This window comes from Triturus cristatus, chromosome 6, assembly GCF_964204655.1.
Source record: "Triturus cristatus chromosome 6, aTriCri1.1, whole genome shotgun sequence".
Lineage (NCBI taxonomy): Eukaryota > Metazoa > Chordata > Amphibia > Caudata > Salamandridae > Triturus > Triturus cristatus.
The window spans coordinates 1,781,462,731-1,781,490,552 of NC_140589.1; the positions used below are offsets into that span (position 1 = coordinate 1,781,462,731).

At 52.3% G+C, this 27,822-nt stretch overlaps 1 protein-coding gene across 5 annotated transcripts in view; it reads left to right on the plus strand.

The window, feature by feature from the left end:
• The window catches only part of EFR3B (EFR3 homolog B), a 1,026,989-nt gene that overhangs the window by 900,030 nt on the left and 99,137 nt on the right, over nt 1-27,822 (plus strand). For all 5 annotated transcript variants that reach the window (XR_014963209.1, XM_085613091.1, XM_085613090.1 and 2 more), the window contains one exon: nt 5,616-5,664. Coding sequence is in view for 4 of the 5 variants with exons in the window: in XM_085613091.1 (XP_085469217.1) it covers nt 5,616-5,664 (49 nt within the window). In the remaining variant the exon portion in view is untranslated. The remainder of the gene's footprint in view (nt 1-5,615; nt 5,665-27,822) is intronic.

Below are 27,822 nucleotides of genomic sequence, written 5' to 3' on the forward strand. Positions count from 1 at the left end.
CATTACAACACAAAATGCCCAAGCTTCGCCGCCAGATATCCACACACATTGTCCAAAGGCAATGCGATATGGATGAATTGGTCAGGCAGATTTGCGTACACTTTGACGCCTCGTCCACTCATTCCATTAGTGGTGCACAAGCTGCAACAACAGTCACTAACACTGATCCTAGTTGCTCCAACATAGGCCAGACAACCATGGTACACAACATTGCTGGAACTATCCGTAGTCCCGCACCAAAAACTACACGTCTCCCCACAACTCTCAACACCGAACCATGGAGAGATCAGACAACCAGACCCAGCACAGCTCAATCTAGCGATCTGACTCCTGAAGTCCTAGAATTTGGTTACCTCAATCTTCCACCTGATTGTATGAACATTATCGGAGAGGTTAGGCGCCCCACCACTAGAGCCTGCTATGCAGCCCAGTGGAAAAGGTTTGTTATATACTGTACCAATAACGTGATCAATCCTCTCAATGCGTCCATTCAACACATCAATTAGATTATATCTTGCTGCCATAGCAGCTTACCTACAAAATAGACAACATTAGTCATTGTTCAGGGTACCTGCCATTAAAGCATTTATGGAAGGCCTCAAAAGAATAATTCCTCCCAGGGTACCACCCTCTCCAGTGTGAAATCTAAACATCGTCATCACTAGATTAATGGGTCCTCCATTTGAACCTCTACATAAATGTGAGTTACAATTTCTTACATGGAAAGTCGCTTTCCTTGTGGCCATCAAATCTCTCAGAAGAGTCAGTGAGTTACTGGCACTACCTATTCAAGAACCATTTTTACAACTCCATCATAGCAAAGTGGTTCTCAGGACAAATCCCAAATTCCTTCCTAAAGTTATTTCTCCCTTCCATGTCAATCAATCTGTTGAGTTGCCAGTGTTCTTCTCGCAACCACAAACAGTAGCAGAAAGAGCTCTTCATACACTAGACGTGAAAAGAGCACTCCTTAACTATATTGACAGAACAAAACCTTTTCGTAGAACAAAACAACTTTTTGTATCCTTCTCACCACCACATAAAGGCAATCCTATATCAAAGTTTGGGATTGCATGGTGGATTGTCAAATGTATACAAATTTGCTATCACAAAGCAAAACTACACTATCTAGTCCCCCTAAAGCCCACTCTACCCGCAAAATAGGGGCTTCCATGGCATTTTTAGAGAACATTCCCATAGATTCTATCTGCAAAGCAGCTACATGGTCTACACCACACACATTCACAAAACACTATTGTGTAGATTTGCAGGCAAAACAACAAGCTAGTGTGGGCCAGGCTTTACTCAAAACACTATTTCAGATCACTGCAACAGATACTGGTGGTCGCCGCTAAAGAAGAGTACTGCTATGCAATCTATGCATAGTGTGTGATCTGTAGCTCATATGCCCCGAACGGAAAATGCTACTTACCAATATGCATCTGTTCTTGGCATGTAGAGCTGCAGATTCACACATGCCCGCCCACCTCCCCGGCTACCTTTATCTGTTCCTGTATTATCTTAATTAGATACAACATACATGGACATCTATTTCTGTTTCTCACAAAACTCCATCATTTCCCTTCTTGGTGAAAAAACAATCTGAAGATGGAGTCGATGCCCATGCGCACTATTGTCCAGAGGAGGAGTCACCTATTCCGTGACTTCCAAAGACTTATTCCAATACAACAACAAAGTGCAAACATCCGGGCCCAACACCAGATGGCGATCTATGCATGGTGTGAATCTGCAGCTCTAGATGCCAAGAACAGATGCATACTGGGAAGTAGTATTTTCTTCCTGGTGGCCAACACCTCCGCTAGTCGTGTGAGTGAGCTCCAGGCTCTTTGATGTAAACCACCTTTCCTGGAGATTCAGCCAGACAAAGTTGTGATTCGACCATGTCCCTCCTTTCTGCCGAAAGTAGTCACTGCCTTTCATCTCAGGCAGACTGTCACTCTGTCCACTTTCTTTCCGCCTCCGCACCCTTCAAGAGAGGAAGAGAGGCTCCACCATCTGGACCCAAAACGTGCGCTTTCATTCTATCTCAACCTCACACAACAGTTCTGTGTGGATGACCAGCTCTTTGTTGGCTACGTGGGCGCCAAGAAGGGCCGAGCTGTGCACAAGCGGACTATCTCCCGATGGGTTGTCTTGTGTATTAATGCCTGTTACTCTCTGGCTGAAAAGGAACCTCCGGTAGCTCTGCGCGCCCATTCTACCAGGGCCACAGCAGCTACTACAGCATTGTTTCGCGGTGTCCCCCTGCAAGATATCTGTCAGGCAGCCACGTGGGCCTCGCTGCATACTTTCACTAAGCACTATTGCCTTGACAGTCAAGTCCGGAGAGAAGGCTTCTTTGGCCGGTCGGTTCTCCATGACTTTCTGGTGTGATTTCACTTCGCAGACCCTCCACCGGTGTTGGTATTGCTTGGGTATGTATTCTAAGGTAAGGAATCTATCACTAACGTGTCTCTTTCAGATGCACAAGTTACTTACTTGTGTAACGATATATCTGTAAGAGACATTAGTTACTGATAGATTCCTTACTGCCCGCCCATCCTCCCCGTTCTGCGAACTGTTCTCTATGGTTCAGGTCATCCCTTTTAGGGCCCTGGTTCTATTGCACCAGTAGTTGGTCTCTGGCATGGCTCTGCGTTCCTGACGCGGAAGGTCGAGTACAGATCTGACGTCAGCGCACGTGGGCGCGTCTAAGTAGCTCCGGTGATGTCATCAGGGCGAATAATACGCCAGCGACGTACGCGGAGCTGCACGACGACGCCTACCGACGCGCAGGGTTACTGCTGACGAAAACTTTCCGGATCCAGTCTGACGCCTGTGGATATTCTAAGGTAAGGAATCTATCACGAACTAATGTCTCTTACAGATATATCGTTACACAAGTAAGTAACTTGTGCATTAGCCTCGTAAAGTGCTGTATGGATCACTAGAAAGGGAATTCTGCCTAGATTCTTGAATGATAGATGTTATTGTAACCCACCTCAACGGTACCTGCAATACCTACTTGAAAGGATAAAAGATCAAGTTAACCATGAGTCACCCTGACTTGCAGGTTGCATATAGACCCATTTACCAGGTGTTTAATCATGATCTATTCAAGTGAGTGTATGTTTTGATAAGATAATTTTACCCCACTGCGTCTGCAAGTTTCCTCTTTGCATCGAGGATTTTGCCTTTTTTTGTTGCAAATCATCCCTACCAATATTTGTTTTATCTGTTAGTGTGCTCCTCTTATAGCTGTCTTCGCTCTGGGTCCTCTGATCCTTTGGAAAAGCAAGTCCCTATCAGCCCAAAAATAATGTCCTGAATGGGCAACCTCAAGAACCTGGTCATATTGGCAGTAAGGAGACAGAAAGCATGTACATAGTACATTTCAAACACTCTTTAGAGGTGAGTCATAAACAGGAGATTTTCTTCATAGCCAGTGCACTTGACTGTGGCAAAAGTCCTAGCTGCCGCAGTGACAGCTCAACCATGCTTCCATATTCCAACAGACCTTTTTGAGACTAAGATGTTGAATATCGGAGATGGTATTACCATCATGTTTCTTAATCCCTTTCTTTTTCTCTGACTCCTGTTGAAGAACCACTATTCCATCTTTCCCCCTTCTTTATCGCCTTCCTCTCATGAAAACAATTTCTCTCATCATTTAAGAATCTTTAGTCTGTGTCTCCATTGGAGCCTGGTCTTATTCAGTTCCTCCACAGATTTCTTACCCAATTGTTCCCAGCAAAATTGTTGATCCTGGACAACTTTCTTAACATTAGGGTGGTGTCTCCTTTCAAAACTTATTTGGTCCCCACACTGTTAAATTTTACTCTCGGTCCCAATTTCACAGGTAACTACTGCAGAATTTATGTTGCCTGTGCAACCCCGATGTCTTGGATGCAAATGTAGCAATACAGCTCTGCAACGAGCTAGAGACTTCAGATAAGTTTGATGAATATTAAGTCATAGTCTTCCTCTGCGGGTATATTGAATCTGTGCTCATGGAAGTCTTTGAAGGCCTCAGATTAGCCTCTAAAGATAACTGCATCAGCGCCTTCATTCTTTTGAATCTCTCTTGTATTTGACACAATTGACCATCCTTATGTGGTGGTTCACCTTCAAGGCATTGAACTGGGAGGTAGAGTACTTTTGTCATTGCGGTCATTTGCCTTCACGTAGTCCTAATGCTCTTTAGGTTTGTGCTGTAACCTGCTCTGGTGCAGAGTTCCTCATTGATAATCGTGGTCTCCCAAACTCTCTATTGTTTACTTTGAGCCTGTGGCTTTGTGTTTCTGTATTTATATTGTCCTTTTTTTAATACAGAAGGACTTCATCGACAATTTGGCTCAGTCTCTATCTGGCAAGGAAGTTGGTCTTTTGTTTTTGTGGACTTTTGCATTAGACATGAGAATTCTATTGGTTATTTGTTCACATGATGTACACATGGGTTCTCTGAAACTCCTGCAAATAGTTTGAAAATCTGCCACATGCTTTGTCGCTGGTGTCTGTAGATTAGACCCCCATTTAACACACTTTAATTAGGCTCCCAAGATGCTCAAGTATACAGTTTACTGTGCTGTAAATTGTGCACAGATCAAAGCTTGGTATGGTCAATGTTCTACTTTCTTGAAGAACCACTGTCCCGCTATGACCAAGGGAGATGTCTTTTGTCTCAATGAATTTATCTTTTGAGGACACAGTTTCAGTATGCACTGCAATGGGCAGACTTTCTGGAGCAACCTCAATAATCTCAGGAGATATACATGATCACTTTTTATTCAGAAAATAGCTAAACGTTTGACATCCTCTTAACTTACGACAACCTTTCAGATCTGTGTGTGTCATATTCACTGCTATGAAACCCTTCCGACTGTAGATGTGCCTATAGAAAAAGTGATATGTTCTACATGGTGCCAGTTTTGGCTAACTCAATTTTTTTCCATGTCCAACAGATGGGTCAGTACCAAGAGAGGATCTATTTGAAGGACATAAAGAGTACTTAAAACATCTATTATTTTTTTGTTTTTACTACACGAGGTTAATTTATATTGTACTGTATGGTCTCCACACATGCTCTGGATATGAAAGGGGGTCACATAGGGGTGAGTGCTCAAACACAAGAATCCTATTAAGGTAGCTATCCTCTGATTGTGTGCTTTCCTAATTCACTCATATTATCTCCATTTCTTTTAATGACTCGCCTTCTACAAAAACCGCTGTAGAACCTTTAAACTCCACACTCTAACAAGACTTGGGTATGCGTGCAACACTCGAGACACTCGTGAGATTGGTTAGGTACAAATCCATGAATGTGAAATACAAAAATGAACTCAAACTTCTCTTTTCCTAAATAACTGAAGTAAAATCTATGGTGGCTTGAAGGAAAGAAGGATCAAACTTAATGTAGAAAATATTTATCAATCCACTTTAAGAATTATTTCAATTCTATTGCTAAACTTGTTGTGCAATATGCTTAGTTGAAATTAAAGTACCAGATTACAACAAGGTCTGTAAATCCATAAGTTAAAACAAATGGCAGTGCTTTCTACATATTTAATATGTCAGGACATTGTTTTTGCATCTAATTGTAATTTCTCTACTCTTAGAAGGCACCTGCAGAAGAAATCACATTTGAAACACTGAAGAAAGCCATTGGTAAGTGCTAGGGTACTCAATTCACATTTGCCTATACTGAAGGCTTGACTGTTTGTCATCCAACTAGGTTCCAATTGCTCTGAGTATAAATTACTTCTGGTATTGTCAGATCATCAGCTTTTTGAAACACCTCTAATTTCTTCCACTATAAACATCCAGAATGATGGCGTTGGTTTTCTACACAAATTGAAAGCACTCAGTGATACTATTGATTCTTCAGTTATGATAAAACCTGATGCGTTGGTTTGGCCAAAGGTCATGGTTTCTACTTGTTTCATGTTTGACCATTTATCCTTCCTTAAGAAATAGATTGTGATTCTTATACCTTTACCCATTGATTCCTGATCCATAGCCTACTGATGTGTGCAAGGTATCTACTCTTCAAACTCTGATGCTAAAATTGGGGGGGGGGGGGCGGGCGTGTGTGGGGGGGGGGTTTGTGTGGGTGTGTGTGTGTGTGTCGTGATCTTTTTTAAATGCTTACTATTGTTTGTGTAGGAGGCTATATGAGAATGTTTCTGCTTAGTTAAATGCATGAATAATTTCACCAAAATCATGTTTATGCCATTCTGAGTACCTTATCTGAGTACCTTATCTGAAAGAAACACGTTAGTTAGATTCCTCACCTTAGAATATCCCCAGGCGTCAGACTGGATTCGGAAGATTTTTCGTCAGCAATACCCCTTGCGCGTCGCTAGGCGTCGTCTGCGGCTCCGCGTCCGTCGTCGGCGTCGTGCGCCGGGATGACGTCGTTGGAGTACTTAGACGCCGCCCTCGCGCGCTGACGTCAGTTCTTCTTTTTTCCGCGCCAGTAAGCGCAGATCCGGGAGAGCTACCCCTTTTAGTCTTTTTTGACTAAATCTTTTTTGATCATTTTTGATCCTTGTCTGTCGACATCTGGTGCCGGTAGGATGCCTGGGTTCAAGGCTTGCGAGGATTGCCATCGACTGATGTCGGTGACCGATCACCACCGCCGGTGCCTCTACTGCTTAGGCCCCGACCACGACGCGGAGTCGTGCAACGACTGCCAGGCCCTGACTTCGAAGGCTAGGCGGGAGCGGTCCCGCAAGCTTCTCGAGCTTCGCCACTCGGCTCCGCGTCGTGCGCGATCCCGGTCCAGGAGGAGGTCCAAGGATCGCTCGCGGAGCCCTAGCCGACGCCATCGATCGTCCGGCTCCAAGTCGTCGGGTAAGTCCAAACGCTCAAAGAAGTCCAAGAGGCGACACCGCTCTTCGGACTCCCCTCGCCGGTCGCGCGACTCGGCCGAGGGTCAGGGTGGTTCCACCCCCGCGGCTCCGGCGGAGCCGCAGGTGCCGCGTCCGCCCCCATACCTTCCGGTCCCTGGGACTGACGCGGCGCCGGCGGAGATCAGTGCCTTCCTCTCGGCCATGAGGAGCCTGGCCCCGCCGTCGCCGCCCGCTGGCGCGCCTTCGGGCCCCGCGGACTCGACTGGGCGAACTTGCCTGCCGGCGGCTCCGGCCCCGGCGCCGTCGACGACTCCGGTCTCGACGCCGCAGGTCCCCGCGGGGCCCATGCCTGGGCCCCAGTCGACGCCGGTTGACCTAGTCACTCCTCCACCGGCGCCGGCGACTGAACCACCGACGCCGTCACCGGCGCCGCCGGCGCACACGCCTACACCTCCGGCGCCGCCGACGCCTTTGGCGCCGACACCGCCCCAGTTTAGCCCTCATCCGGACCCGGCGCCGCAGCGGCGTCAACCGACGCCGCATCCGACGCCGCTTGAGTCCTACCATCTCTACAGTCCGGTTCCGATCATTCCTCCTGTTTATCAGGAATCGGAAGAAGGGGGCGACTGGGAGGGGTTCGAGGACCCTATGGCTGTTCAGTCACAGCTTTCTCAGGACTGGGCAGATGAACTGGGGGAGGCCAGTGGGCTGGACACCTCGCCAGACACTGGATTCACTTCTCCGACGGTGGCTTCGGAGGAGGATGCCGCATTTTCTGTGGTGCTGCGCAAGGCGGCCGAGGCCCTTGGGCTCGAGTTGCCTGCCGTGGCTGTGAGGACTAACATCCTCACTGAGGTGCTTCAAACCTCAGCAAGCTCCACAGAGCCTCTGCTGCCGTTCAACGAGGCCCTCACGGACGTTCTGCAGGGCACCTGGTCCAAGCCCTCCACAGTTCCTCCTGTGGATAGGAACGTTGCCAGGCGCCACCGCCCTGCTCCGGGCGACCCCAGTTTCCTGTCCCAACACCCCACCCCCGAGAGTCTGGTTATCCAGGCCTCTACCTCCCAATCCTCCTTCCCGACCGCTCCGCCGGACCGGGATTCCAAGAGACTCGAGCAGTTTGGCAAGAAACTGTTCTCGTCCCTTAGTTTGGGCCTGCGGTCCTTAAATACCGCCTGTCTCTTGGACCGTTATTCCCATTCCCTGTGGGATACGGTGGAGGACGTGCTGCCCCTGTGTCCGGAGGAGGTCCGGACGCGTCTTAACCAGGCTTTGGCCGATGGGAGGGATGCAGCACGGCACGCCATACGATGTGGGCTTGACACCACGGACTCGCTGGGTCGGGCGATTTCCACCACGGTGGCGCTCCGCCGCCACGCCTGGATGCGGTCCACGTCATTTTCTGGGGATGTCCAGACCACCCTCATGGACATGCCCTTTGATGGCACTCGCCTGTTTGGTGAGAAGGCGGACAGTGCGCTGAACCGCTTTAAGGACTCCCGGGCTACGGCCAAGTCCTTGGGCCTCTCGGCTCCGCGGGCGCACACCTCCGCTTTTCGCCCCTTTCGTGGCCAAGGAAGGGGCGCCTCCTCACGTCCGCAAAGCCACCAGCCGCAGAACCAACCTGCGCGCGGTCGCGGACGTGGCTTCCGCCGTGGCGGAAATGGAGGCCGACGTGGTCAGCCCACTTCCACCCCGGCAGCATCCGCCTCAAAGCCCTCCTAGTCCGAGCTTTCAGGCCCATACCACGCCAGTGGGCGGCAGAGTTCGCCATCACCTGCTCCACTGGCGGTCCATAACATCGGACAGGTGGGTGCTGCAAATCGTCCGAAGGGGCTACTCCCTCCCCTTCGAGACGACCCCTCCAGCCATGCCACCGCAGCACCACCGTATCTCGGGGGATCATTTGAATCTTCTCCGCGAGGAAGTTTCGGCTCTCTTGGCCAAGGGGGCCGTCGAGCGCGTTCCGAGTCCAGAAGTAGGTCGTGGTTGTTATTCCCACTACTTTCTGGTTCCCAAGAAGGGCAAGGGGGGCCTACGCCCTATCTTGGACCTCCGGAACGTCAATGCCTTCCTCCGAAAGGAAAGGTTCAAGATGCTAACGTTGACTCAGGTTTTAGCTGCCCTAGACCCTGGAGACTGGATGGTAGCGTTGGACTTGCAGGACGCATATTTCCATATCCCCGTCCTGCCGGCCCACCGGCGTTACCTGCGGTTCACGGTGGGCCAAGAGCACTTTCAGTTTACCGTGCTCCCCTTCGGCCTCACCAGTGCCCCTCGGGTGTTCACGAAAGTGATGGCGGTGGTCGCAGCTCATCTGCGCAGATCAGGGGTTCCAGTCTTCCCCTATCTCGACGACTGGTTGCTGAAGGCGGGCTCGCCCCAGGCAGTCGTCTCCCACCTCCAGACTACGGCGGATCTCCTGCATTTGCTGGGGTTTTCCATCAACGTGCCGAAGTCACACCTGAGTCCCTCTCAGAAGCTCCTCTTCATCGGAGCGGTTCTCGATGCGGAGCAGTTCCGGGTCCATCCACCGGAACAGCGGGTCCGGGATATACAGGCCCTGATTCCCATCTTTCGGCCTCTATCCCGGGTTTCGGTCAGGCTAGTGTTGCGGCTTCTGGGGCTGATGGCCTCCTGCATCCTACTAGTGCATCACGCCAGGCGGCGCATGCGGGCTCTGCAGTGGGACCTGAAGTTTCAGTGGGCCCAGCATCACGGCAACCTGTCCGACCATGTCTTGATCTCGGAGGGCACTGCACAGCAGTTGCAGTGGTGGCTCACGGACCGCGAGTGGGTCAAGGGCAAGAGCCTCTCCCTTCCCCAACCGGAGCATGTCGTAGTGACGGATGCGTCCCTCCTGAGTTGGGGAGGCCATATGGGAGAGGCGGAGATCAGAGGCCTCTGGTCTCCGGCGGAGTCTCGTCTCCACATCAACCTGTTGGAGTTGAGAGCGATCCGGCTTGCACTGAAAGCCTTCCTTCCCTCTGTCAGGGGAAGTGTCGTGCAGGTGTTCACGGACAACACCACCGCCATGTGGTATTGCAACAAACAGGGCGGGGTGGGGTCGTGGACCCTTTGTCAGGAGGCTCTGCGCCTCTGGACATGGCTGGAACACCAGGGCGTCACCCTAGTGGTTCAACATCTGGCGGGCTCTCTGAACGCCAGAGCAGACGAACTCAGCCGCCGGTGCATGATGGATCACGAATGGCGTCTGAACTCCGAAGTGGCGCAAGGTCTCTTTCAGCAGTGGGGAGAGCCTTGGTTAGATCTATTCGCCACCGAAGAGAACGCGCAATGTCAGCAGTTCTGCGCGTTGGAATTTCCAAGGCGGCACTCGCTCGGCGACGCTTTTCGTCACGAGTGGAGTTGCGGTCTGTTGTACGCCTTTCCGCCTATACCACTTCTGCCCAGAGTGCTGAAGAAGATCAGGCACGACCGGGCCCAAGTCATCTTGGTGGCTCCGGATTGGGCACGAAGATACTGGTATCCCGAGCTACTCAGTATGTTGACCGACCCCCTGATACGTCTGCCCCTTCGGGAGGATCTTCTGTCGCAGCAGCAGGGGACGGTCCTCCACCCGAACCTGTCCAGCCTCCACCTCCATGCGTGGAGATTGAGCGGCGGCAGTTGATGCCATTTGACTTGCCTCCTGAAGTCTGTGATATCATTCTGGCAGCCAGGCGTCCCTCCACAAAGTCGGTATACGCCTGCCGGTGGAACAAATTTGTGGCATGGTGCACAGCAAAGGCTGTGGATCCCCTTTCCGCCCCTCTTTCTGAGGTTCTCCTCTTCCTTCTTTCTCTGGCCCGGCAGGGCTCTGCCCTGGGCACCCTGAAAGGTTATCTTGCTGCCATCTCCGCCTTCTTGCGGCTTCCTGATCAGCCTTCTCTTTTCAAGTCCCCTGTGGTTACACGCTTTCTCAAAGGCATTACACACACGTTCCCTCCTGTCCCTTTTGTAATGCCTCCGTGGGACTTAAATCTGGTATTGACATTCCTGATGTGCGCTCCCTTCGAGCCTCTTCACAATTGTCCTCTTCGTCTTCTGACTCTTAAGACTGCTTTTCTGGTGGCCATCACCTCGGCTAGACGGGTGAGTGAGCTCCAGGCTTTATCTTCAAAGCCTCCTTTTCTATCTGTTCATCCGGACAAGGTTGTCCTTCGGCCTCGTCCCTCCTTTCTTCCTAAAGTGGTGACTCCATTTCACCTTGGGCAGTCTGTCACCTTGCCCACCTTCTTTCCGCCTCCGCATCCTTCCAAAGAGGAAGAGAGGCTCCACCGTCTGGACCCAAAACGTGCGCTCTCCTTTTATCTGGATCGCACAAAACAGTTCAGGGTGGACGACCAGCTTTTTGTTGGGTACGTGGGCGCTAAGAAGGGGAAAGCTGTGCACAAACGGACCATCTCTCGGTGGGTCGTTTTGTGTATAAAGATTTGCTATTCCTTGGCTAAAAAGGACCCTCCTGTTGGGCTGCGCGCTCATTCTACTCGGGCCACAGCGGCTACTACTGCCTTGGGACGGGGAGTCCCTTTGCAGGACATCTGTCAGGCGGCGACGTGGGCTTCGCTACACACGTTTGCCAGGCATTATTGCCTTGACAGCCAAGTCCGGAGGGATGGCTTCTTTGGCCGTTCTGTCCTCCAGGACTTTCTGGTGTGATCTTGGTTCGCAGACCCACCACCGGGGATGGTATTGCTTGGGTATCTATTCTAAGGTGAGGAATCTAACTAACGTGTTTCTTTCAGATGAACAAGTTACTTACCTTCGGTAACGATGTATCTGTAAGAAACATTAGTTAGTTAGATTCCTCACCGACCCACCCATCCTCCCCGTTCTGCGAACTGACTTCTAGGGTTAAGGTTGTCCTTTCAGGCCCCTAGATTTTATTTTTGGCACCAGTGTCGGTCTTTGCATGGCTCTGCGTTCCTGGCGCGGAAGGCTATGTACAAGAACTGACGTCAGCGCGCGAGGGCGGCGTCTAAGTACTCCGACGACGTCATCCCGGCGCACGACGCCGACGACGGACGCGGAGCCGCAGACGACGCCTAGCGACGCGCAAGGGGTATTGCTGACGAAAAATCTTCCGGATCCAGTCTGACGCCTGGGGATATTCTAAGGTGAGGAATCTAACTAACTAATGTTTCTTACAGATACATCGTTACCGAAGGTAAGTAACTTGTTCTTTACGACCTGATAGTCCAATGACCAAAAGGGCTTGTAGCTTGAGGTCATCGTTTTACTTTTTGTGCAATAAATGTGTGCCCACACTTCCACTCAGAATCTAGTTTCCTGGCATCTCCATACTTCCCGTTATATATTTTGAAACCATACTTGTGTCTGCTTTTCCTTACCCATCCAACAAAATGGCTTCACCAATACTTTGTCCTTTGTTTCCTTCAAAATTAGTCTTACGTGATTTTTAAGTGTTAGTGGAGTTACCTCGAGAAGCAGCATAATTAGCTTTGGTTCCTGTATTGCAGTTTGAGTGTACTAATGGATGAGGGTTTTTGTAGCAATATATTGAGAATTTTTGACATTTCCATATGGTTCTGCAGACGCTACCAACAAAGTTAAATGATATAGTCTATGTGTTGATGCAATGGCACAACTATGTGCTTAAAACTAAATGGACAGCATGCAATATTTTTTCAGTTCTTACATTCACTCACATGGGTGTGAAGGCACATAGAGAGCACAGGTGATAACAAACCAATGTGGCTTAATGACTAGTGCCTAGTCTGAGACAAAGATTTGGAGGGGAGTTTTCTAACTGATGGGATCTATGTGCAAGCATCTTTTGGGTCTTTCATGGGCTGCTAATAGGGCAGAACGTTTGCAAACAAGGTAAAATGGTTTTAGAGGTAGCTCAGAATGATGAAAGGTGTCATTGAAGTGGTCAGTATAAGGTAACTTTATAGTGAAATAGATCCCTCAGTGGACCAATCGAAAACTTCCCCTGTAAGTAAGGCAGCTGAGTGTGGAATGTTTTCCATTGGTAGGTCTGGGGTTAGCCAGGCCTTTTTGTTTTTAATAAATATATACTGGGTAGTTATAGTTAAGTACTTTGGCGCCGTTTGACAAATATCCAGAAAACTTTACAAATAGTTTCTCTTTTTTGCCTAGTTCGTGCCAAAACTCAAAATCCCCAACACATTTTAGACAGAGCTACCACAAAAACTGCTGTAGGTAATGACACCTAAATTGCCAGGGAGCTAGACCTTGGTTCAGAAAGCATGCTTTTTGTGATTTGGCACAAAGCTGTTAGTTTTTAAAAACATTAAGGTGGAAAAATATTTGCATATCTGGATGGTTGGGTTCGAGGGGCTCCTGCAAGAGTGCCTTAAACCAAATTTAAAATAGGGCCTTCTGATTGGCCCAGAGGGCTTTTTTTTTCCTTGGCCTAGTTTGGTGCCTCAGAAGATACACTCCTGCGAGAGCAGATGCCCTGGCTGGGCTGGCTGCATGCAACATGAAATAGAACATTTGCAGTCAGCCTTTTCAGGAACGTGGGATTTAGAGCCTGAGTAGCCGCACCCGCGGTCTAACAGCCCCATTACGGGTTTGGCAGTTGGACCGCCACAGGACTGCTGCAACCCCCGGGGATCCGTGATCTCTCGGTGGTGTAGCAGAGGTCAGAGGCCGCAATATAAACCGCCAAGCATATTACGAGTTCCCTCACACCCCGTGAGCCTGCCATGAAAAAGGTGGCGGTGCAGAAACTAAGCTGTGCAGGGGAATGCATGCAGGATGGCACAAGTTGTGCTTCACTGTAGTTTTGCACCCCCTGTTCCTACACAGGATGAAATGCACAACATTGTGCATTTCTTCCTGCGCAGGAATGGACTTCCGCAGCCTCACGGTGGTCCCTTTCTAGGGCTCACATATGACCCTTAGATACGCACTTTTGTGGGACTGCTGCAGCAAGACTGCCCTACAGGATTAGACTCATTATCCTGTGGGCAGTCTGACTACAGGTTTGACAGTCTCACAGTGGTGCCTTGGCGTGGCAAACCAAAAAAACAGGCTTCCTATGGAAGCGTACATCTAACAAACAGATCTCAGGTATCCCCTGTGTAGGACCCAAGTTCCCTCAGGAGTAAAGTGGACTTCATCTCCCAACTATTAGTGCACCTTGAGCCCCATCCCCTGCAGTCTGGCCATTTCTTGTTTTTTTATTTTTTTTATTTAAAGGGTAGGTGCCAAGTGGCCCTCCTCCAGGGCAATTTTCGGCCCCCGTGGATCCCATCCCCCGGGGCCTGCCCCTTTATATATATCTCTATATATTTTTTTTAATGGAAGCTCCCTCCTGGGCCATTGTTGGCCCCAGGAACCCATCCCCCGGGGCCCGGCCTTTACACGTTGGGGACTGTAGGGGGAGCCTGAGGAGCGGTGCTCCCACCATGCCATAGCACACTGCAATTTCCCATGGTTGGGCCCCCAGGGACATTGCTGGAGATGACCCTGGGGGGTGGCGGCTCCATTACGGGGGTGCCACGCGGCTCCCCCCTTCTTCCTTGAGTGGGGCCTTCCCTGAAGAGGTGGAACAGCCCAGGAAGGGGCCACGCTGCCCCCCTCCCATTTCATACAGTTAGCCCCGGGGAGTTGTTGGTCCTTGGGGTTGGGGGTCTGTGAGGCCCCCCACATGAATATTTTGAAGCCTCGGGGACGTGGTGGTCCACGTGGTAAAAGGGGTCCTCGAGGCCCCCCATTTATAAGCCTCAGGGATGTGGCAGACCCCATGGCTGCGGGGGCTGTGCTGTCCCCTGCATCTTGTTCATTATGTATACCCCAGGGAAGTGGCTGTTCCTGGGGTGCGATGGTGCCGCATTGGCACCCCCCCATATTACTATATAAACTGCCCCCGGGGCCTGGCCCACCTGTGGGCCTTTATTAAACGAAGCATGGTAGGTGGGTAGTTTAGTTAGAACCTTGTGTCCATAGGAAAAGCGTTTTTTGATTTGCGTTTAACGTTGTTGCTGTTTGACAAACCTTCACAAAATATTCCAACAAAGTGTGCCAGTAATTCTAGTTGTGCATGTAATGTTTTAGGATGATCTGCGAAGCGTGGGCAGAGAAATAGAGGCAATAAAAAAAAAAGTGTGTTTCCCATGTAAATCCCCATAGTCTTTGAACACGCCTGAAGTTCAAACTGCTGTACGGAATTACACGGAATTTGGCAGATAGGTAGCTTTCGCTTCACAGATCATGTTTTCAGTTATTTGGTGTAAATAAGTTCAGTAGTTTTGGAGATATTAAATGAAATCCAAATTTTCATACCTAGGGTCGCAAAGCCTTCTCGAATAATGACAAACTCGTGCAGGGATCTGTAGAGCTCTGATTGGCTGCCAACACTTCTACCGGGAAGTGTTGACAACCATCTTGGCACTCCGCTGCAGCCGGGTACCCCCCAAAAAACTAAAAAAAAAAGAAACAGAGGTAGGGTACAAATAGCCTTACGAATAGCCTAACCACCTAGCCTCGGTCCTGGGGACTCAAAGGGACCCTGGCAGGGCAACAAAGCAATTTTCAGTTTTTTAAATACCCAGTGACATTCTCGAATATTCCCTATTATCGCTGTGAATTAAAAACAACAAAAAACAAGCAGAGTCTCCCGTGCTTGTTTTAAATATAACCCCCAGATGGGCCAGGTCCAGGGAGAAGGGTCCCCAGGTCTGAAGTCCGCGTCGAGAGGTGAGCCGCGTGAGCATCCTTCCTATTGCATTTCAGCTGGGCCCAGTAGGATGGAGTCCCTGGGGCTTGGATCAGAACCCCTCCAAGTTTTCTTTAGTAGCATGTAATGGTCCTCCTCTTTTCCCACATTGATGGACAGCTTAAGAAAAGGCCCCCCGGTGTGTTAACAGTAGATTCTGGTGATGTGTTATTGATGCAGAGGAATACAAGGACCTCTCCACCAAACAAAGAAGCATTCACTTCATTTTGTTAAGAGGAAGCATCTCTGTTTGGTGAAGATTCTCCTCTTTGTAGTCTAATCATCTTCTCTTGATGAGGAGTCACTTTATCACCGATTTGTGGATAAAAACACTCAAGAAACAATCATACTGCCAAAATTACATGCACACAAGGTCACTGGTAACATTACCTCATGGTCCTTCAAGCAGCTGTAGTGCAGAATATGCACAAGACTTTTATCCAACGAGGTAGTACTTACTAATTAACCAGATGAAAGTACTGCAGTTGGGTAGACTTTTTCGGCAATACTAGGGACTCGTCTTGGAAAAGATTTGGTTCCTTTCAGGCCCTGGTGCGCATTTCACATAAATTAAACCTCATCGGGAAGCACAAATGACTCCAACTACTTGGCGAAAGAAAAGCAAGTGTGTTTCCTTTCATATTCCATGTTGAAAAACAATCTGAAATTCCTAATGCAGGTGACTACATCGTTGATCTATTGAAGCACAATCTAATCTAGACTGTGATGAGAGATGTATGCAAATGCCCAAAATGCATAGCACCACTCGCACACAAATTCACAGGCACTCACACACCCACTCACAGACCCACGCAGGCACTCACAGACCCACTCATAGAGCCACCCAGGCATTCACAGACCCAGTCATAGACCCACACAGGCACACACACAAGGACTTGTTTGAGTTGCTGTACGAGGAGCTGGGTGTGTGAATAGCTCTATGGTTGAGTGAGTGGATGTATGAGACTTGTATGGGTCTGTGAATGGGTATGAGAGTGGTTGTGTGAGTGTGTGTATGAGATATTGTTTAAGGGTGTGAGTGGGTATGTGAGTGGTTCTGTGGATGATATCAGTTTTGTCACTGGCCCTGTCTTGAGTGAGGTAATATGTGAGATCATAAGTAGTGCATTGCAGGGGCATAAGTTATAGCTATCTCAGGGAAACTGTAACTGCTGAATTTCTATGGTTTTGTATGAGTGAAATATGAGCCTAACTATAATGTCCCTGTCACCTTTGTTTTTTTCGGTGAATTTCTAAGGTTTTTTTAATGCTATTTCCTAGCTATAAGATCCCTGTAGCCTTTGGTTTTGACATACAGGAGCTTTCTGATAAGTTAATCCATTGGTCTAGTGCCATTCACAAATTTCTTCCACTCACCACTGTATACAGCACGTGGTCCTGTTTCCCGTCTGTGTGAGTGATGGCATTCTTTCCAACCACAATGTCATTACCCACACTAAAAACAATCCCATTCAGTACCAAGGATTTGTGAGCCAGTGTGCTTTTAATTATTTATTTAAATTTTTTAACCTGGCAAGGGTCCGGCAAATACCCGGACACTGTTACCAGGTCTCACTGCTGCTTGTACTGCGTGGTACCCAACTGTAAATGGGCTTTAACATTTTTGAAAGATGATCATCTGAGCTTGCTAAGGCACTTGCATTGCAGTCATCTTTGTACCTTTACTCTTGTAAAAATATTCAAACAAGGTTGCCTATGCATACACACACAGGCACCCACCTTTCGATGGTCTTGTAAAACTTTATCACTAAGTTCGTTCAAGACCGCTTCTCCTTTGTGCACATGCTTGGACTGCCATTTTGGAATGGTTTTTGTAATAAAAGTTTACAATACCCATTTTGAAAGATTGCAAACTTTCCAAACCCATTGATCTCCACCCAACCCTGTTGGCTTTATCAGTTTTTGTTTATTGATTTGTGTAAGAGGTTTGCAACATCATGTTAGCCTTCCTGATGAAACAGAGTTGATACAATGGCCACAAACTCAAACCGGTGCGCTGGCTTTGCTAGCAACAGACTTAAGTATGAGGGGGGGGCGTGGCCAGCCGGGCAACATGGCGGACGCGAGCGACTGAGGCTCCGACCGTTACCCCCTGGTTATCCTGTCATTAATCCTGTGAGGGGGCAGATCGTGGCTGCTGGACGCGGGCCCGGTGTGGGGCAGTGACAAGGAGTCTGCGCAGCCTAGCGGGCGGCGATTGCACCGCGCCGTGACTTGGCGAGGCTCAGGAGGAGAGGGCGCACGTGGCGGCCTGTGAGGCGGGGCCGGCCGCTGGAACCTGCGATAGCACCGGGAGGCGGTGTGGGGACGGCGCTGCATGAGAGGTCTCTTCCCCCCGTGGACAGTGTCCTGAAGGCTGCGGGCTGACGTCGCCTGCGGGCGCGGACTGGAGGGAGCCCCTGCCGGGTGCTGCAGTGTTGCGGGTGGCCCACACGAGGTGGCGCGCAGCGGAGTGCAGCGCCCTGGACTGCATATTGGGTGCCTGCTGCGCCCTGTGGAACGATCGGCGGCGGAGCACCGTGGAGCTGCGGCCCGAGGGGTCGACGTGATCCGGAGTGGAGGGGGAGCCTGCGGCCTCTAGTGGTGAGGGCCGTCGCCGAGGTCAAGACAGCAAGGTGAGCAGAGGCCTGGGGCCTGCGCAGGCACCCTGATGCGGTGAGCCCGCAGTGACTGGGTGCGAGACGTGCGGAGCGGAGGGCCCTGAGCTCGGGAGGTGCTGTATGGTCGCACCCGCGGCAAAGCACGGGTAGTGGAACCTGGACTGGGGTGACTCGGAGCCGGCGCACGTCGAGGGATGTGAGGCAGAGAGGCCAACTGTTGCGTAGGAGGGGTGCCCGGAGAGCCCGGAGGCAGCGGCGTGGGCTGCCCGTTGCTGATTCTGAGGCCTGGTATTGGCAGAAGCGGGCGCCATTTCGTGGGAGGCGCCATTTTGTGCGAGGCCGCAGCGGCGTGTGGTGTGCCGGACACTGCAGGGATCGCCAAGAGACACGCAACGGAGCGGTGGGGGGGCCTCCGCATGAGACTGTGACCCGGGGTGCTGGGCGTAGAGACTGAGGGAGCATGGCCCCTGCTGTGAAGCTGGCCGACGGGGCTGCCGCGCCTGGATTGCCTAGCGCTCCAGTGGATGTAAAGCTTAAACGGCACAGAACGACCGAGCCTTGACACGCAGCGGTCTGCTGGCGGGCACCGGTCGGGTGTACCTGGCAGGGCCGGAGTGGGACTGGACCGGACATCGGCCGGTCGACGCATCAGGGGACAAGTACGGTGGTGCGATGCTCTAAGGGGAAAGAGGCGCACAGTTCTAGGCGCCCCTTGCGGACTGGGGAATCCTGCTGGTGTGCTTCCTCTCTGGAGCCTGTTGCTTGTGTGGGCTGTGGGGTATCCTCAGACCTCTTCCTGCTGTTTGCGGCCCAGCGGCTGGGCCCTGGGGACTGAGCAGAGCTCCGGCGGTCGCGCAGAGCAGGGTGCCGGCGGGATTGGAGGGCCCACGCCCGGTTGTGCATACGACGCCTGGGGACGAGCTATGAATGCCGACTGCTCAGCAGTACACGATGGGCCGACTTCGCGACAAATCGCAGCAGGGACAGCTACGTGCTGGGAGCCTGGTCCCCGCGCAGGGCCGGTCGGGGGGGAGACACGGAGTCGCAAGCGTCGGCCCTCTCAACTAAAATAGACACCATGCTTGCGGCGGTGGAGAGACTTGGCACTACCCTGGACCAAACAAGGGAGTCCCTCGAAACAAGGATTGACATGGTCACATCAGACTTCACCCTCCTTCACGCTGACCATCGCAAACTGGCCGAGAGGGTAGCGACGCACGGCCAGACGCTTCAGGAGCTCCAGCCTGTTGTCCGGAGTCCTAACGCAGCACTGCAGGATGTGCTGGACCGGGTCCATGCGCTCGAAGATAGGATAGACGATGCGGAAGGCCGCTCCCGGCGCAATAATATCCGCGCAGTGGGTCTCCCGGAAGGAGTGGAGGGTAGACACCAGGAGCAATACGTGGAGAACTGGTTGCGGGATCTCCTGCCTCAGGGGGTGTTATCTCAGCACTTCGTTGTGGAAAGGGCGCACAGGGTGCCGGCGCAGAGGCCCGGCCCGACCGTTTCTGTTCAAGCTCCTCAACTACCGGGACAGGGATGCGGTTCTGAGTGAAACTAGAAAGTCTGGCGACCTGACCGTGGGCGGTAGCCGAGTCATGCTATTTCCGGACTACACCGCAGCCGTGCAGCGGCGCAGAAGTAACTACATGGAGGTGAAGCGCCAGCTTCGGGAGTTGGCGCTACCTTACTCCCTGCTGTTCCCGGCCCGCCTGCGAGTGGTAGCAAAAGAGGGGACCCGCTTCTTCGACTTCCCGGCGGACGTGTGGGACTGGCTGGAGGAGTCGGGGCAGTGGGCGGGGGCGAGGCCCACTGGTTCGGATGTTGACGGCCGCCCAGGGAGACGATCCAGAAGACGTGGGCGCCGGGGGGCACGACAGCTGGCGCGGCCAGGACCGGTGGCACCTAGCCCGGAGAGAATCAGGATGGAGCGGCAGGAGGTGCTTGAGGCGGTGGCGACGCTTGGGACATCGCCTGCCAGTGATCGAATGGAGATTTGCACGCACAGTGCCCCGGGAACGAGTAGGGCGTCGTCCCCGTCCACAGTGGTCTCGGAAGACTTGATTTTGCCAGTGGTGACCCCGCAGACTGCTGACCTGATTGTGTGATAGGATGTCATTATGTCAAAGTTTGGGCAGGGACTACGCATGTTAAGACAGGGCCACGTGTCTGCTGTGGCATTGTGTTGGGTGGTTCTGGGGCCCTGGGACCTCCTGGGGGGGATGTAGGACTAGCACTGGGAGCGACTGGCCTCGTGGGGGCGGGTTGCCCATGGCGCACGCCACTAGACGCTACACCTGCGGGCTCCTCCCGCCGGGATTTGCATTGGGCCTGCACGGCAGTTCAGTTCTCGACACAATGCTGCTCCTCCTTCTTCCAGTGGAGACAGGGGAGGGGAACTAGTACCAACAAGTCGTTACGATTGCACGGACCCCATCAGTCACCACACTGCAATAGCTTAATATTACTTAGCATTCCTGAGGTTTGGACGGATGCCCCGTTGGGAATACGCCCTATTTGTTAAACTGTTCATAATAGTTACACTGTTTACATGGCAGCGCATTAACATGCTCCCCCCGGACTGTGGCCCACCCCCCTCTCCTGGCGCGGACACTTTGCCCCCAGCCCGGCTTGCTCGACTAGCTTTGCGATGACGCACACTAACATTGTGACCTGGAACATACGGGGCATGCACACGCCGTCTAAGCGCTACTCCATCTTTTCCTGTCTGCAGCGACACTCCGTTGGGATTGCCCTCCTACAGGAGACGCATATGACCCAGACGGAACTGGGCAGGCTCTCTAGGCGCTGGAGAGGGCAAACTTACGGCACCGTTTACTCGGCGCACGCGCGGGGCACGCTGATCTGGGTGCGAGCGGACGTCCCTTTCGATTGCAGAGAGGTGGTGGTGGATCGGAAGGGCAGGTACACGTTAGTGCGGGGGAAGCTGAATGGTCAAGAAATGTTGCTGGGCTCGTTATATGCGCCTAATGTGGTTTTGGCCTCCTTTTTAGTGCGATTGACGCAGATTCCTACACCCTTATGCTGGGCTCCCCTGGATGCTGGGAGGGAACTTTAATATGGTGTTGGATGTCCAGTTGGACAGATCCTTCCCTCCCCTCCGTGCCACGGTAGTGGAGTCCAGCGCCCGGGCGCTGGGGGACTGGCTCACGCACTGGTCGCTGCTGGACTTGTGGCGCATACTCCACCCGAACGATAGGATATACTCTTACTATTCAGCAGTTCACGATCTGCACGTACGGTTGGACAGGATAGTGGGCTCCCGCTCATTGCTCCCGCTTATCGAGCAGTCGGAATACCTGGGGCGGACGCACTCCGACCATAATCCCTTATGGCTTCGGATTGGCTGGGTGGCGGATCGCCCGCCGGTGCCCACCTGGCGACTTCAGCCGAGCGCGCTGGAGGACTCGGAGTTCCGCTCCTCCCTTGGTACGGCCATTCTAGCATACTTTGGCGCAAACGAGGGGACGGCGGGCAGTGCCTTGGTGGAATGGGATGCCCATAAGGTGGCCATTCGGAGGCACTGCCTGGGTGCCCAGTGGAACATACGTAAGGCCCTTTCAGACTCTCTGGCGCGCCTCGAGGACGAACTCTTGCAGTATGAGAGGGAGGGAGAAGGAGGGGGCAGACATTCACGTAGTCTGGAGGATCTCCGCGGGCAACACGCGGAGCTCCTGGAGTGGCTCCGCTGTCACAACTATGCGGCGCACACAGCCAGAACACATGCTAGAGCAGATAGGGCGGGCCGTCTGCTGGCCTGGTTAATCCGACCGGAGGATCGCCGGGACCCGATCGGAGCAATCCGCAGGGAAGACGGAGTGGTGGTATACACACAGCGCGAAATACATCGGGCCTTCATAGACCATTACAAGCAACTGTATACGGCTCAGGGGACGGGTCCCCGGCACCTTCTTGGGGAGTTCATGGCTTCCATTCACTTGCCTGTGGCCTCCAGGGAACACAACGCAGCGCTCAGTGGGCCCCTTTCCCTAGAGAAAATTGGGGAGGCGATACAATCAATGGCAACGGGAAAAACACCGGGGCCGGACGGATTGCCTGCGGAGTACTATAAGGCATACCGTGAGTCCCTGGTGCCGCTGCTGCGAGCGCTCTTTAACAAAGCGCTAGAGGAAGGGTCGCTCCCCCCCTCCATGCGGGAGGCGTTCCTGGTTTCCCTGCCTAAACCGGATCGTGACCGCACGGCCTTGGGCTCCTACCGACCCCTGGCGATGCTCAACATCGATTACAAAATCCTAGCGAAAACACTAGCGGACCGATTGGCGCCAGTGGTCCCTCATTTAGGGCCTCATGTAGGTAGCCCAATACCGGTCGGTAACGGCCGATTTTCGGTAATTATACCGTTACCGACCGGTATTTAGGCTTTTGCAATGTAGGGGGCACATTACAGGATTTGGTAATTTACCGAATCGGTAATTTTACCGATTCTGTAAATACCGAATCCTGAAATGAGATGTAGGGGGAGTGTGTGGGTGTCGTGTGGAGTCGGTATTTACCACCAACTAATAGTTGGTGGTAAATGAAGAATGGCTCTGTAAATGCATTTTCAAGCGCTTAGAAGTGTGCAATGTGGCAGACATACATGCCCTTAGGGCATGTATGTGTGCCACATGTGCACACATGCAGGAATCAGGGGTGCAACAGGGTGTCAATGTGACACCCTGCCACCCTTGATTGTGTTCTCCCCCCATTACCGAATCGGTATTTACCGATTCGGTAATGAGGCATACCTTCCCATTGATTCAATCAATGGGAAGGTATGCCTCATTACCGAATCGGTAAATACCGATTCGGTAATTACCGAATTTCTACGAATCGGTAATTTTTACCGCAGGAATACCTACATAGCATTTACCACTTCATAAATACCGAATCGGTATGATTCGGTATTTATGAAGTGGTAAATGCCAGGCCACCTACATAAGGCCCTTAGTGCATTCCGACCAAAACGGGTTTGTCCCTGCGAGGTCCACGTCGTTAAACCTTAGGAGATACTTCAGGGTGGCCAGTGAGGCCGTGCACAGATGGCCCAGAGCGGGGTGCCTCCTCCTAGATTTGGAGAAGGCGTTTGATTGCTTGGAATGGGGCTATCTGTCCACGGTGTTGTTGCAATATGGGTTAGATGGGAATTTTCTCAGGATGGTCGACCTACTCTACAGGAACCCCACGGTCCGTGTTCGGCTGGGCGCCCATGTCTCGGAGGCGGTACCGGTGGGCCGGGGCACCCGGCAGGGATGCCCCTTGTCCCCGTTGCTGTTCGCCCTGGCGATGGAGCCACTGGCGGCGGCTGTGCGGACGACCCTGGGAGATGGTATACCTCTGGGAGACGCTGTTCACCAGGTGTCGCTCTATGCGGACGACCTGTTAGTGTACGTTAAGGATGTGGGATGCATGCCGGAGCAGCTGGCCCAGTTGTTGCAGTCCTTCGCCACTATCTCGGGACTCCGCGTGAACGCGGGTAAATCTTGTCTGTACGCTTTTAGCGCAGGGACTGCGGACCCGGGTTATCACCTGAATGGCACGCCGGTTCAATGGAGGGACGGCACCTTTCGATATCTGGGGATACAAATATACCGCTGCCCGACCGACCTATTCGATGGCAACCTGGGAAGGGCGGTCACGGCGCTCAGGTCGCAGGTGGCCTTTTGGAGCACGCTCCCGCTGACGACCACGGGCAGGGTGGCACTCGCCAAAATGGTCATGCTTCCCCGCCTCCTGTACTACTTTGTCAATTTACCGATGTATGTCCCCCCCGCCTTTTTTAGTAGGCTCAATAGGATGCTGCGGGATTTTGTTTGGGGCACTGCCAGACACAGGTTGGCGCTTGCAAAGCTCTTCCTGTCGACGGACAGGGGAGGTCTGGCGGCTCCATGTTTTGAGAACTACTACCTGGCCGCTCAGCTACAATGGGTTACCCGCTGGTTGGCTGGAACGTGTGACCGGTCTCTTTCACCCCCTAGCTACGGTTACAAGACCGCTGCCACTCCTCCTGGCTGTGGCGTATAGGTGCTTTCGGAGGGCCTTGTACCTCACTCGTGCTGTTGTTCCATACGCGCCGGCAATACCTCTGGAGGGTTCCCCCGGAGGTGGAGGGGTGCTTGCGGCCCCCGCACTGACGGGCTGGTGGGAAGCAGATGTGCACACGCTGGGGGACCTATACAGAGACGGTGAGTTGATACCGTATGAGACCTTAGTGTCGGAGGAAGGGCTCCCACACGGCGGGTTCCTTATGCACCGCTCACTACTGGTGAGATTGACCGCCAAATGGGGGAACATGACTACGGAGCCTAGTCAGCACCTAACCATGCAATACCTGCACGTCATGGGGAGGGGCGGGCATCTGGTTCGCTGGTTCGCAGCTTCGTTACGGGAGCACACGGCGGTTAGTCTAGGCCCGCTCCGCGGCAAGTGGGAGCTAGACCTGGGGAGGCCATTGGCAGACAAGGAGTGGGAGAGGGTCCTTAAAGGCCCAGTGCGTATCCCCAGAAACATGCGGTTCCGCCAAATCCAGCTGTTCATAGTACACAGGGCCTACCTCACACCTGAGTTGATTAACAGGTACTTTCACCGCAACGACGCGCTCTGCCCTCGGTCCGGAGAGCTGGGGGCGGGGTTTTTGCACATGCTGTGGAGCTGCCCTGGGTTGAGCACTTATTGGAGAGTTGTCAGTGGGCTGTTACAGGGGAGTGTGGGTCGCAACATCCCCTTAGACTGGCCCGAACACATTTTACACCAATTTAAAAGATCGCCCAAAGACAAGGTAGCGTCCCGAGTCCTGGACCTGGGGCTCGTAGTAGCAAAACACCTCATCACTAGGAGATGGAAGGCGCATGACCCACCACACACATGAGCCTGGAGCTCCTCATTCCAGGCATGGGCCAGGGCGGAGGGGACTGCCATCCGTAGGGAGGACACTTAAGGGCTGCGGAGGGAACCCATGGCGGACCGCTGGGAGCAGTTACTTGCTGGGCTCCGGCGCTTGGACGGGGAGGGTCACAAGGGCTGCATGGGGGTGGTCGGACATGACTGCGCGAGCGACGGCATAGTGCAGGCTGCCTTGCTGACGGGATAGCATAGCCCCCATTGCCTCTGGCCTAAAGACGGGGCGTCTGCGAACACATGGGGATGGTTGCAACCGTGGGGGTTGAGGGGTGAGGGGGGGGGAGTCAGGGGTAGGAGGGGGGGGGGAGCAATCTATGTGTACCACTGTTCACGCTGCCTTTGTTATGAGTTCTTCTTTTGAATTGTAGGTAACTCATCTGTTCTTGACGCCTAGGTTGTGTGGGCGATATAAGTTTGCATGTACGGCTAAGTGGCTGGTATACGGTGGCAACTGCCCTTTCTCAAGTGACACCACCAGAACTGATAAGGACAATGCAGCCGGCTCCTGAGCGGGTGGTGGTTGGCACATAACCCGAACGCAGGTTATATTAAATTGACTGCAGGCCAGGCGCGGCTTAACAATCTGTATATGCTCATGAACTTCTGTGTGTAATGTATACTGCCGAAACATGTATTCTTCTACCAAAACAACAAAACAATAAAAACAGATTTGCAAAAAAAAAAAAACAGACTTAAGTATGAGGACTGGTTGAGTTGTGCTGAGCCACAACAAACATGGGAGATGGGTCAAATATGGACTCGAGACATGAAGATTAATAATGGGGGCGTGACCAAGCTGGCGACCAAGATGGCTGCTCAGCCCTGAAGCTCCGTCTGGCCGCCCGGCTAAATGGCGTGTTCCAGCGCTCAACGGCGACATCGCAGGACATGCGCCATGTGACAGACGCCTGAAACAGCACTGAATCACCTGATGCTAAAACGGGGCCGCTACATGCCCGAGAATGATCAGAACGGAGGATTGAGACCCTGCGGTGCAGACCTTACGTTGCGGGCCCGGCCCCTCAGCCTCAACTCCCGTCACATTGAGCCGTCCCTGACTGGAGCGATAAATATCGCTAACATCCGGTGAGTGCCGCCGCGTAACTCCATTGAACGGTATGCCCGCAGCCCCACCACGATAACGCTGATGACAGCGGTGACTGTCGGCCCACAGGCGGGACCCGCCACAATCTCCTGATCGGGGCCTGCTGCTGCCGGCTCTACCCTCTCCCCGGCCCTAATGAGATCGGTGTAGGAGAGTAGGGTCTGCTTTCTATGTTCACCCCCACTTTTTGCTTTTGCTTTACTGGTTTTCGACTTAGATGTGGCTGTGGGCCTGCTAATCAGACCCACAGCCCTGCTGTTCTCTCTCTAAATTAACACTATGTACTTTAGGTGCATAACCCATTTGGATAGGGTCACCTTATTGGCCCCTGTACAGTGTACCTTAGGTACCCAGGGCATAGGTGTACCCTAGGCCTACCAGGGGCTGCAGAATGTATTATGCCACCCCTGGCCTGGCCTTCCATTATGACACAACTGGCTGATCACTCAGCTGGGGCAAGGTCGTGTAATCACCCCTTGCTTAGGTGTAGTATTCCTATACCTATCTTATATATAGACACATGTGTACCTATCAGCCACTCCTATGGCAGGCCTTAACAATCCTGGATGCAGAGTGCTTGGTAACATGTGAGATGGTGCTCTAGCATGAGCTGAGCCTGTCTGCAGCTTTCGGAACCATGTCCTTACAGCTGTTCTATGATATAGCCTACCATATACTCTTAAAGTGCCTTATAATCTTAAACTGTTATGGTAACTATGGCTTGGCTTTATCAAAACATGTCGTGTAAGGTGTCTAACACTTTGGAATAATACCCTCATCCCATTTCTGGCGATGAGGATATTATCCCTCCCTTCTAGAGGGAGAAGACATGTTGAAACCTACTTACCCGGTTAAAGTTAACCAGAGCCCAGCATCACAAAATGGATGCTGCTGCCACGACACAAGTCTTACCTCCTGCTGCTGGGAGCGATCCCGGCACGGGAGGCTTGGACAATAGGTTTCCTGCCTTGGGAGGTGCGAGCACCACCCCAGACAGGCCTTAGTGTATTGGGGCAGGGAGGGATGAAAGAAACGAGACACTGCCTGGGGCACACAAGGTGTCCCATCAGTGGCGTAACGAAAGTTGAAGGGGCCCCCCTGCAAGGTACACAGAGGGGGCCCCCCCACGGGATTTAATCCGGATCTATCAGGCCCGGGTATTTATTTAATGTGATTTTATAGAGCGTAAACTTTACCCGAAGGTGTCAGAGCGCTTTACAAAAGGACCAGTTACATTACATAAAGACTTCAGAGTACATAAGTTACATAAAAGATACAAACAGAAAAGCTCTATATTCACATAAGATCCAGACCTCCCCAAAGCCACACTCCGAGGAACCCTCGTCTACAGACCCCCGGCCACCATTCGCCACCACCATCACCGACTTCATCACACCCCACGCCATCGCCTCAACGAACTAGATACTCATTGGAGACCTGAACTTCCACCTCGACAACCCCAGCAACCCCAACTCCACCATCCTCCAGGACAACCTCGCCAGCATCGGACTTAAACAACTCGTCAACACACACACCCACAGAGCAGGACACACCCTTGTTCCCATCTACACGGCAAGTATCAGCGTCGATTTTAGCCACACAATCCAACCG